Source organism: Leptopilina boulardi, unplaced genomic scaffold, assembly GCF_019393585.1.
Source record: "Leptopilina boulardi isolate dan_hultmark-lab unplaced genomic scaffold, ZJU_Lbou_2.1 LbouV2_70, whole genome shotgun sequence".
NCBI lineage: Eukaryota > Metazoa > Arthropoda > Insecta > Hymenoptera > Figitidae > Leptopilina > Leptopilina boulardi.
This window is the reverse complement of record NW_026138017.1, coordinates 1,583,228-1,596,367: the sequence shown is the minus strand read 5'-3', so window position 1 is coordinate 1,596,367 and position 13,140 is coordinate 1,583,228. Positions and strand designations below refer to the sequence as shown.

At 26.9% G+C, this 13,140-nt stretch overlaps 2 protein-coding genes across 7 annotated transcripts in view; one reads left to right on the top strand and one right to left on the bottom strand.

Annotated features, from left to right (window-relative positions):
- LOC127290510 (retinal homeobox protein Rx2-like) overlaps nucleotides 1–13,140 on the top strand; it is a 390,969-nt gene that overhangs the window by 96,004 nt on the left and 281,825 nt on the right. The gene's annotated exons all lie outside the window — the stretch shown is intronic.
- The window catches only part of LOC127290499 (protein madd-4), a 151,496-nt gene that overhangs the window by 37,286 nt on the left and 101,070 nt on the right, over nucleotides 1–13,140 (bottom strand). For all 6 annotated transcript variants that reach the window (XM_051319090.1, XM_051319093.1, XM_051319094.1 and 3 more), the window contains exons 5-6: nucleotides 3,114–3,148; nucleotides 1,546–1,645 (exon numbers count right to left, since the gene is read on the bottom strand). In XM_051319090.1, coding sequence (XP_051175047.1) covers nucleotides 1,546–1,645; nucleotides 3,114–3,148 — 135 coding nt within the window. The remainder of the gene's footprint in view (nucleotides 1–1,545; nucleotides 1,646–3,113; nucleotides 3,149–13,140) is intronic.

Genomic DNA, 13,140 nt, shown 5'->3' with positions numbered 1-13,140 from the left:
CTAACTTTTGATATATCGAAATAATGATACAGACAACAAAAATTAGATCAGATGTTGGGGATTTTTTTTTTTTAAATAATATTTTTATTCATATATATATCCCTTGAATTCAATGATTATTTTCTCTTTGTCCGAAAATTTTGTCCCACATTTGAATGTAGGTCAGGTCGCCTGCATTGCAATGTTCCCGTGGGGACCGCGATATCTGCAGAGTCAGTTGTTACGCTTGTACCACACATACAGAATATCTATGCAGATAAAAGTGTACTAGAAGAGCTCGTGTCAGCTATATGATCATATAGGGATGAGACCAACTACATACATTTTCTACACGTAATTTAACCATGTAACTTGTCTTTTTTTCTCTCTCTCTCTTTTTTTTCGTGTAAAATCTCAGGGTAATATACGGGAAATTATCAGAAATTTTTTAATTCCAACTAAATATAATTTATTTTAAATTAAATGAGAGTAAAATTTACAAAAATTAAAAAGAAAAAAAAACAATTAACAGTTTTTATATAAATACAAATTTTGTGAAACTTCATATGTCGAAAAATTGACCACTTAAAAGGAAGTTAATATATTTGTCTCTAAATAAAACTCATTTTTAAAAAACCACTGTACATTAATCAAATGTAATTAAGCTTGAAAAATGCTTATTAATATTATTTTCATATTCAATTGCAAAAATATAAACTCGATGGTAAAAAACAGGTGACAGGAATTAATTAATTTCTCCTGGTCTATAATTTACAGTTCAATAATTCTGTATTTGACTATTTTTATTTCACGATTCTCAATGATAATTTTAGTTTTTTGTTTCTTTTAATCTTTAAAATTAAAATTGATTAATTATTATTGATTTTGAAACTGACGTTTTATAAATTCACTTGAATTGTTAATTAATATTTTAATGCAAACATTTTTGATAAAAGTGTATTATTAAAATATATATATATATATATATATATATATATATATATATATATATATATATATATATATATATATATATATATAATTTTTTTATAAATTAATTTCAAATATTTATTTACAAGAATAATTTGTAAATATTTTGCTGTAATTTTTAAATAATATACATAAAAAAATTTCCATTCATTAGGTCATTTTAATTAAAATATTTTCACTGGATCATTTTTCATGGATTTAAAAACAATAATTATTTTTTAATTAATATATGGTAAAAAATATTTTATTATATACACACTTTTGTGGTGTTTTAAATAATAAACAAAAATTTTTTAATAATTAATTAAAATCAAAATTTTATTTTCATTTTTCGTGCAATAGTTTTTTTTTTTTTTTTATTTTATTAAAGAAATCTGAAAAAAGTTATTTCATTTTCTAGATTTTTCCATATATGGGATTTTACGTATTGTGTGATTCTATCTAACGCAGCAAATAAGAAAAAGAAACAAAAGATTTTGATTAAAAATTAATTATTATTTAAAAAAATTTTTTGATTGACATTTGATAATTACAATTGGAAAATTAGCTTAATGATTTTTTTTTTAAATCTCTCACCTGTGTGTTACAAAGTTTATATTTGACGCTCCACGATTTTCCTTTACAAGGTTTTTTCCGACAACGTCTCTGTTGTCTGGATATACCTCCATCGCAACGTCTGTAAAAAAAAGAATTAATTGAATTTTAACAATTGTTCAGCAAATAAATTTTTATGTTCAATTTTTGAAAAATATTAATAAAAATCATATTTTATTGACGTCAAACAACTTGGAAATTAGAAATAAAATTCATTTTTTTCTTTAAATTAAAAAAAAAAAATTTCAATTAATATAAATTTAAAAGTGATTGGAATTTTCCTATTTGAAAAAAAGAAATAAAAAATATATTTTTTTTTTCATTCACGAAATAGAAAAAAAGTTTTCTCTACAAAGTTTGAAAAAAAAGAAGCGTCTTCACACTCTTTTTTTTTCTCTCTCTCTCTCTCTCTCTCAGTTTATCGAAAACAAAGTACAGAAAATAAAAGTAGTATAGATAAGTGTATAAGACACTTTAGATCCGTATAAATAGGCGTTGCCAGCCTAGTAAAGTTTGAACTTATAGAACTCATAAATTATTATCCCCCATTGCAGTCTACTGTATTTCCGTGGAAAATAATTACAACAATTCCAGATGGTGAAAAGTTACCACAGAAACTATATTATACAATAGAGAAAAAAAAATTATAAAACCATTTTTGTCTTATAAAAAAAAAAATGTGAGAAAATATTTTAAATTAAAAAAATATTAATGCAAGTACTTTTCACATATATGTACAATACGGTGTTAACGAGTATTCCAAAGTCAAGTACTGTTAAAATACTTAACAAAATGTTTTTCATTAAATAAATTATTCTATTATATAACTTTAATTTTATTTACAATTATTTTAATTTAAAATCATTTTGTTTAAAAACATTACAAAAAAAAACATTCGAGTACATGCACTTGACTCTCTTTTGTGTTTTGAATTTAAAATTTCAATCCTTTTGAATTTAACTTATTCATTGAATTGCATTTTATTTACAAAAGAATCAAATTTTAAATGCTTGTTAAAATACGAAATAATTTTTTTTTTTTTACTAAAAATGTTTACATATCAAAATTCAGTGGGGAATCAAATAAATGGAGTATAAGTGCCAAAAAAAAATAAATAACGTAAATAATAAAAAAGGGACAAATAATAAATAAATTGAAATTCAAAAATTACTTTTATTTATTATTTTTTTTTAATTATTTATTTTTTTTATAATATTATTTACAGTTTTATAAAAAAATATTAATAAATTTTTTTTGTTTTTTTTATTCATATTGCTTTCTTTTATTATTGACATTATTAATATTCATGTTTCTTATTTATATTGTTTTTATCATGCAAATACTTTTGGTAATTAATTTCAATATTAATAAAATGTAGGTATTTTTTTTTCTCGTGTAAATTTTTTATTTTTAATTCAGACATATTATAATGAATTTTGCGTCACTAATAGATTTTGTTTTAATGTGATTAAAGTTATAAATAATATTAGGAATAATAGTTGATGGGTTGAATAAATAACAGTTGAGTCGTAAATTTTGATTTTACTCACCTTGTACACGGTGACCATTCGCCCCACGGTAGTCCCTGAAACATAAAATAAATTCGTGATTATCTTATCCAAACACACAGATGTATGTACAAGAGTACAGTGTAAATGGCAAGCTTTACGAGCTTAAAGCACGAAGTACGTAAAATAGAATACATATATATATATATAGAGGAGGGGAGGTTGTTATTCAATGGGATCTTCTATATAGGACATTAAAATTATGAGATTAAATTAATTGCCATTTCTCCAACACAATTGAACAATTTAATATGATAGAAAAGTTATTCATCAATTTTAAATATTTATATTTAATTTCAGTTTTATGAAAATTATTTTTTTTTCTAAATTATTAATTTCATATTAATATTTTTTTTATAGACTTTTTTTGTAATTTTTTTTTTTTCAAGCAATTTTAGTAACAGTAGAAAAATACAGTTTTTGTCAGACAAAAAAAGGTTTCTTAGATTCTTTTTTGTTTTAGTAGTGAAAAAAAAATTTAGTTGGGACAAAAATGGTTTCGTTTTTATAATTTTCGATTTAGTAGTAAAAGAGTATTTTTAGTTAGAAACGAAAAATTACAATTTTTTTTTTTATTTTTAGAAAGTTTTAGTCAACTTGTTTTCCTTTTTTTAATTTAAGTAGTAAAAACAGTTTTAGTCAGACTATATACTCTTTTAAATTATTTAATATTAGACTTTGGTAGTAAAAAAAAAAATTCTTTTCCGCAAATAGTAAATAAATATTTATTCTCAATTTCGAAATATTTTTTCTCTTTCTATAAATAATAGAGTTGTCAAAAGAATTTTTTTTTTTTTGCAGTATAATACTAAAATTTCGTTTTATTTTTTTTTTTTGCTGTCTGAGAAGATGAGACTTTATGGATTTTTCCCCGAGATTTACGAATTTTTTTGGTTAGAAAAAAAAAAGGTTTCAATTTTACATTTCCTCACTTCTATAGTGTGGCAGATGGGAATTTTTCTTTTTTGGTACTTCGTCGTGCTAGAAGTTAGGCTATTTCATCGCTTTGAATATTTCATGGGAGCAAGACGCTTGAAGTGGAGACTGTAAAGAACTGAAAGGAAATGGAAAGGAGAGTGGATGGTAATAAGAAATAATGCACCTATTCGATAATAGTAGAATTGGTTTAACATTATCTCTCTCTCTCTATATTTATTGAATAGAAATTATTTTTTAATAATCAATTTAAAATTATTTCATTTTTTTCTTTATAATTAATATTTTATTAAAATCTTATTAATTTCTCATAATTGATAGTTTTTTTTTTCTAATTAAAAATTTTTTATCATTCTTTCTGAAGAATTTATTATAAATTAGTATTTTAATTGAATTTTTGAATTGGAATAATGTTAGATTAAATTTTTCTGTTAATGAAATGTAAATTGCATTTCTTTTCAGTTGATAAAAATAAAAAGGGTGTCGGGTCAGTAAATCGAAGGTCAACACACACACACACACACGCTTCGTTCTATATTTGTAATCGAGAATTACTCTCCAAGGGATATAAAAAAAGTGCTTTAAACCATGATTTTTGTATTGTTTTTTTTTTCAATTATCCGAGAGAATTCCTTTTGGGATTGGTCATTTTATCAGGTATTCAAATTTTGATGGTTGATCGGTAGGAATACGAATCACACGTATAAGGCTTGACGTTAGTTCTCTACTTCCCTCGAGAGTGCAAAAGCTCGCTTTATAGAATTGCAACAGTATAACCTTTACACACATAGCACAAACAGCCTTGCGAGAGTATATAGTGCCTCGGCATTCCCAATTCCCAAGCAATCTAAAATCAATCTTCGTTTCGTCTTTATTCTTAGAGAGAGAGTGAGTGAGCTTAGAAAAGGAAAAAGGGAGAGAAAGAGAGAGAGAGAGAGAAAGAAAGACACAGAGAGTTAAGATCAGAAAAGGTGAAACTGATCAGTTTTAAGCAGACTTGTGATCCTGCATTATTCAAACTTTGTCTTGGTGTGGTCGAAAGTGCCGCTTGCTTTCGCCGAAAACTCTTTTACCGTTTTAGCAATTCCCAGTTCGTCACTCCATCTTCTATTCAAACCCCCCCCCTCCCTTTTTTTGCACCCTTTTTAAAAGTTTTCCTTTTTTTCTTGCATGGACTCTTTGTAATCGTCAGCTAACTTATTCTCAGGCGAAAGAGAGAGAGAGAGAGAGAGAGAGAGAGAGAGAGAGAGAGAGAGAGAGAGAGAGAGAGAGGAATCTTATGTGTCTCTGTCTTTCGTGAAAAAGCTTTTTTAAAGTGGACCCTTGCACAGAGATATTAGAAAACTTGAAATAAATTCTTTCTCTACATAAATGGCATTTTTAAGAAGTATTTCAAGGAATTTTTAATATTTAAAAAATTTTATTACGATATAATTTTTCATTTTTTGAATTAGCATTTAACAGATTTTCCATTTTTAAACGATTTTTTATTTTAAAAAATTTTTATAGATTTTTTTTTTACAGAATCTTAATTTGTTCGATTTTTTATTTGATAGAATTTTTAAAACGCTGAATTTTCATTAATCCGAAATAAATAACCAAATAGCAGTCAAAAATGATTTCGGTGCTATTTTCAAAATTTACCAATCATGATTTTCATGATAATTTCTGATAGTTACATTTGGCAAATTTGCAATTTTGGACAAATAAAAATTAAGTCATTTCAAGAATTATACAAAATAAAAATTAGTAAAAATAAAAATTTGAACAACTCAAGATTCCGTGAATTAGAAATTTTTACATTAAATCATATGAAAATTCGTATTTGTTAAAATTCAATTGAACAAGAATTATGCTAATTTTTAAATTTGTTTAAAATTTTCCTCTTATGATTAAAAAAATATATGTATTTCAAAATTGTTTTGATCAATAAAAAAAAAATTTACTGATGTAAATTAATTATAAACGTTATAATTTGTTGAGAGTTGCATTCACTTGCACAACAATTTTCAACGGAAATAAACGATGGTAAAATAAATTTTCACGAAAGCTTACGAGAGGCTTTCTGTTTTCCGCAAAACTTTTCGGGCGCAATGAGATTTTCAACGAAAACTTACCGCATTTACATCTTCGGTCACAGTTCGTTATGCAGGGTGTACTCATGAATTACATAGATGAGAGTAGGAATACTGATGTCGACAGATGCCAGAACCCCAGGGGAAAATCTAGTAGCTCACGTGAAAACATCTGGGCTATAATGTTACCATATAATGCTGAGATATGTTTCCCGCAATTATCACATTCGATGCACCTCTGCATGAATACTTCTTAAAAAGTAAATATATAGACTGAGAGAGAGAGAAAGAGAGACAGAGAGTTAATTCCATTAAATACGAGGGTCTTAGAGAAAAAAGTTTCCTTATGCAAAATTGTCTCTTGAAATATTTTTTTGAAATTTTTATTAATTACCCACTTGGAAAAATTCCCCGGAAAGTGACCCCTGGAGGTTCTATCAGAATTCCGCCGGAACTTCCAACGTAATTCCGTCGGAACTTCCAACGTAATTCCGTCGGAATTCCATCGGAGTTCAAAAGAATTTTCTGTGAGATTCCGACGGAATTCCGATTAATTTTTTTCAAAATTTTTAGAGTCCAAATTCCGTCTGAATCCCATCGGAAATTCTTTGGAACTCCAATGGAATTCCGAAGGAATTACGTTGGAAGTTCCGGCGGAATTCTGATAGAACCTTCAGGAGGCACTTTCCAGGAAATCTTTCCAAGTGGGTATTATAATAATAATAACAAAAATTTAATTTTTTTGGAAAAATTAACTTTTAAGAACACTCATTCTTGAAAATGATCATTTAATAAAATATCTCAAGATCCTCTCAAGATTGATTTAATTCTCATATTTCACGTTCTCTCAACTGTGAATAATGATGGAAAAGTTTAAAGATTAATGAACAGGAAGTATACATCCTTCAACTTTCCATAAATTTGTAAAATGAACAGGATGTTAAAAGGGGGGATAGGGTGGGGAGGGGGCGGGAGCGATTGATTTCACGAAGATAAGAACCTACACAAAATTGAATTATTCATTGATTTTAAAATGTCGGTCCTGATGCTTTCATTCTCCCTCCCCCCCCTCTCTCTTTCTCTCTCTCTCTTGATATATTATAAGAAAAGTCGAGATTTCACTTTAGGCAGTACTACCGTAGATATGTCAATTTGTTCGTCTTTAGCTACTGAATTTCATCTACAGACGAAAGGGTTAAAATGCCTATCACTCCCGAAACCCGAGGAGCATTAGACTCGCAAATTATTGAAAGCAACAGAGTGCGATGACCTCATTCTCTCTCTCTCTCTATCTTAGTTCCTCTTTTTGTGATAGATAACCACTTTGCGTCTGATTCTAAGATATCAATCTAAATTCTAAGGACTCTTGGACTAAAAATTGCTTTTTAGGGAATTTAATTTTCCTCTATTGAGCAAAAAAGAGGGTTTTTTTTTTAATAAGAATTTAAATTTTTTTATTGTCTCTATACGACTAAAATTGTCTTTTTATACTGATATAATAAAATAATTTCCACAAAATTATATTTCAAATATATAATTTTTTTAATATACGAGAGAGTTGTTAATTTCCAACCATAATTTTTTTTTTCCCTTTTTTTTCAATTATTTCGAGAAGAATCTTTGTGATGTGTTTCTGCTGATAGTGATTTTTCATGTCAAACCCTTAAAATCGTAATGTCATTCAATAAAAAAATGTTCTGATGGTCCTCACATTCCATCAAGAGACTAATGCGTTACGCGCAACTATATATATATATATATATATATATATATATATATATATATATATATTTATTTTTTTTATGTCACCTAGTATCTACTGTGACATAAAATACAAATTTTCTTTCTTAAAAATGACATTACGTCCCTCCCCTTTCGGTCAAGTGTGCGTTAAATATGAAATGATTCTTGGAGCAAAACGGTTTATGAGTCGATAAAAACTTGAAGCGAAGATCACCTATAGATTCAAGTGTCGTGATGATGGAGGAGGGAGGGAGGGAGGGGAGGTGAGAAAAGGAAAAAGAAGGGTTTGCTCAATATCCTCGATAAGAGCAATTTTACCCTTTATATTTATGATTATTCCCTACCTACTTTTTTTTCCCCCAAATGTCTTTTCAGGCGCTAAGAATATTTTCCAATTTCTTCCAAATATTCGTATTTTTTTTTTTTTTTGGGGTGAGAATTGACGAATCAGAAAAAAAAGAGATTCGGTCAAGTGCCTTTTACATATTATATATGTTTTTTTTTTATATCGATTTATTCCGATATATACACATCTTTTTTTTTACGTATATATTGGAATTTGAATTTTATGCCTCGACAATATTCTCATAGTTCGTCTTTTCGAATAAAGAAAATTTTCTTATTTAAATATATGAAAAATTATGGAAAAAGGTCATTTTTTTTAGGATTTTGCGTTCGTCCGTCCGTCCGTCCATTGTATACTTGTATGGTTGCTATGGTAATAGTTTCCATAGCAATCGTTTCCATAGTTTCCATAGCAACCGTTTCTATAGCAACCATTTCCATGGCAACCCTATCCATAGCAACCGTTTCCATGGTAACCGTATCCATAGCAACTGTAGCAACCATTTCCATAGCAACGGATACCATAGCAACCGTATCTATACCAACTGTATCCATAGCAACCGTAGCAACCATTTCCATAGCAACGGTTACCATAGCAACCGTATCTATAGCAACTGTATCCATAGCAACCGTAGCAACCATTTCCATAGCAACGGTTATCATAGCAACCGTATTTATAGCAACTGTATCTATAGCAACCGTTTCCATGGTAACCGTATCCATAGCAACCGTTTCCATAGCAACAGTTACCATGGCAACCCTATCCATAACAACCGTTTCTATGGTAACCATATCCATAGCAACGGATACCATAGCAACCGTTTCCATGGTAACCGTATCCATAGCAACCATTTCCATAGCAATGGTTACCATAGCAACCGTATCTATAGCAACTGTATCCATAGCAACCGTTTCCATAGCAACCATTTCCATAGCAACGGTTATCATGGCAAACCCTATCAATAGCAACCGTTACTATGGTAGTAAACGTTACCTTAGTAGGCCACGAAACTGTTCTATAAAAATATGATTATTTAGTTATAACAATTTTGGAAAATTAATTTACTTATAATACAATCACATTGTGTTCAATAGATATAGAAAATATATTAGCAGTGAAAAATTTCTTGTGGATTATAAATGAAAATTCGATTTTCTGTTATCAAGATCAAATAAACGATGAGTAAACGGTAAAAAAAAAATGGTGAAAGATTGAAAAAAATTAATTCGATTCTCGAAGTTAACTTGTAATTTGAGTTGAAGATTAGTTATACGGAAGCGAAATCAATGAGAATTTGACCCAGCATTGCCAGAGGAAATTGTCGAGAAGGAGGGGGAGGAGGTGAAAGATTATTACACGCTCATCACAGTACCCCACCTTTAAATTGCAAAAGTTAAGAAAACACAACAGTTTCCATTCGATATTGCACGAAATCCAAATTTAAAGTTTTTTTTTTTTTGATACTTTTAACTTTGATTAAAAAATGAACATTTTAAAATTTTTTTTGCAAAAAAAAAAGAAAATAAAAAAAAATAGAACACTGTCAAATTAATAATATTTATACTCTTCAAGCATTTGTAATTTTCTCATCGTAAATCAAACTCTGATTAAATCGATAACAAGAAAGTTTTCTCTTTTTTTTTGTTCATGGTAATAGAAGCACCTCTTTGGTTTTTCTTTTTTTTTTTTTTTTTTTTACTTTGAAGTACTCTTAGCAAATTATGTCATGAATTATGTATAACTATTCGCCATTCCATACATTCCAAAGAAGATTTATAAAACCTGTTTCTCTACTCGAGAAGAGAAGAATGAACTTAAAAGTTCACAAGTTCAATAAAGCAAATTATTAATTCAATAAATCAGAAAGTTATAAAGTATTTTATACCAACTCAAATGAAATTAATTTCATTCAACGAAGGGAGAAAAAGAAATTCCTTTCCTCAAGCCAATCATGTTTGGAGATGAGTTTTTTTTTTTTTTTTTTTTTTTAATTAAAAAAAATTATTTATTTATTTGTTTTTGATTACTTTCTTTTATGAAATGGAATCACAATTTTATTTTACAGTTTATTTATAAAATAATAAAAATTTATTCGTTCTATAGGAAAGATTACGTTATTGTTTAAATATTTAGATTAGAAAAAACGAAAAAAAAAAAAAAATGCAGCACCGGATCTCTTTTATTTTACGAAGCATTTATAGTCGCACATATAATCCCATTGGGAAGTCACATTGGGATTCAAAACATGAATAACTTGATGTAGAATGGTTATATGTTTGGTTAGCGTGACTCTAATCGTTATACTGTCTGATGATCATATTTATATATAGACAACAACCACACAAAGTTGATCAATCGTAAAATATTTTATGTGTTAATTTCTTGTTGTTTTTTTTTTTTTTTTTTGATTTTTTTGACACCCGTTAAATAAAATTAGCAAATTATACTTAGACAATTAAGGAGACGTGAGAAATGGGTATTCTATACACGCAAGTGCTTAGTCGACGATTCTCACCCTTTTGCTTGAGAAGCACTTGAGGGTTGATTCGCTAAAGCCTTCAGAGAAAAACCTTAAAGTATTATAAAAAGAAAAGATACGATACTTCATTGTAGGAACACGCGCGATTTACTTTTTATTGATTATTACATTCAATTTTTTTTTCCTCCTATATAAGTGCGTTTTTTATTTTTCTTTTTTTATTTTCACGAGATCTTTCGCTTTTTATTATTCAAAGTGGGTAATTAAACTTGAGGGAAATTAAATGAAAATATTTATTTTAATTTTTATTACTAATAATTAATAATTTTATTTTTTTCCATTTTTCTTATCATCTCAATAGAATTATTATAATAATATTATTATTAATATTATTATTATTATTATTATTATTTTTATTTTTATTTTTATTAATATATTATTACTATTTTATATTTTTTTTTATTTTTACTATAATTATTATTTTTAATATTAATTCCCTTTTTTTATAATTTTATTTATTATTTTGTCATTTTGACAATATCGATGTTAATTATCTTATTATTATTATTATTTATAGGGAAAAACAAATCTCGTTAAAATGCTATATAAATTTTACAATAGTAATATAATTTAGTATAATATTATTTACAATAGTATTATAATATAGTATATCTAATTTTGAATATATATCTATATTTTATCCTTTTTGGATTATCGCTCATGGATTAATGAAGCCATGTAGTGAGAATAATTTCATTATAAATTTTGTAATAGCGCCTTTATTCACGACATAAATTAAGTTTTGAAAGAAAATTGTTGATATTCGAGAGCGGAGAAAATCTCGATAACCACACATATTTAATAATCGTTTTAATTTAATTCGACTCTAAAAAAAAAAAATAAAATAAAAGTACACACATTATTTTCTAATAAAAAAAATCATTCTTTTTTGTCAAATAAATTTTTGTAATAAAATTTGTAATAAAGAAATAACAATAAATAATTTTAATAAAAATATTTCTGAATATTTGATAATAAAAAAGGGTAAAAATCGTCAAATTATAATTGAGATAAGAAAAAATTGGTACAAGCAAATATAAAACAGAATTTTTTCGTTATATTCACACAATGAATTCTTTTTTTTTTTTTTGTCTGAAAAACTGAATCCCATAAAAATTAATCATTTCTCACTCTCCAACATAGAAATTTAATAAAAATTCAAATTCACAGATTCTCAAGTTATGCTATTTTTTAGAAAAAAAAAAAAATATTCTCTAACCGAATGACTGAAAAATCGTTTATTTTCAATCAATTCAAATGAAGGAGAGAGAGAGAGAGAGAATAAAAATGCAAAGCGTGAGCGTTGAACGTGATAGAGAAAAAAGTTTCCATGAACACAAAGAATTTCAACTGTATAAAGAACCGCAGAAAATATCTGCCCGAGATTTCATACGAATATATTATTGACTGTCGGACGAGTATATATATGAGGGACAGAGAAATTTCAAGAGTTTTTTTTTTTATTTTTTTTTTTTGTTGCAACTTGATATTCGCAAGTGTCTAAAAGTATAATGGTATTTTTTTTGCTGTCTGACTAAAATTGTATTTTACTACTTATTTTAAAGTTACAAGAATTTTAGAGACAAAAAATTGTTTGTCTTAAAACTTTATTTTACTAGGGTCTAATTTTGAGGAACTAAGAAAACTAAGTGTCTGACTAAAACTGTATTTTACTACTTAAACGATCTTTCGAATAATTTTTTGTCTGATGAAAACTGATTTTACTACTGAATTCTAATGTATGGGGATTTAAAAAAATTATGCATGACTATTACTGTTTTTATTACTTGCTGTTCCTAACAAAAAAAAAATTGTATTGTTTGGGAAATTTATAAAAAAAAAAATGTCTGACTTGCTTTTTCAAAATATTAAAAAATTACAGAATTTAAAAAAAAAGAATAAAAATTTGTATTTTTATTAAAAGAGAGAGAATTGTAGTATTATTGGTATGATTGTTTCGACGGAAGTGGAATAAGTAGATGTATAGTCAGACAATGTGTGTAGGAAACAACGCGTGTTCAAATAGGGCTCTCGCTTTATTTCCGTCTTGAATTAATCGATATTTTTTCCGCATTTGTGTCGTATACAGCATTATGCTAATCCAAGAGTTTCAACCTTTGAGAGACACAAGCCACTCACCTCTCTTTTTCTCTCTCTATATATCCCTTCATCATGTTATACATATTGCATGTACACCCACCGAGGTTTATATATTAGCCTCTATATATCTTCTTCTTTTTTTTTTGCTCTCTCTCTCTCTATATATATATATATACAATTTTGACGTAGTTTCAGATTTTATTACTAGAAAATCATAAATATGTGTGCACATACATGAATTCATAAAACATATTTCACTATTGACAATTT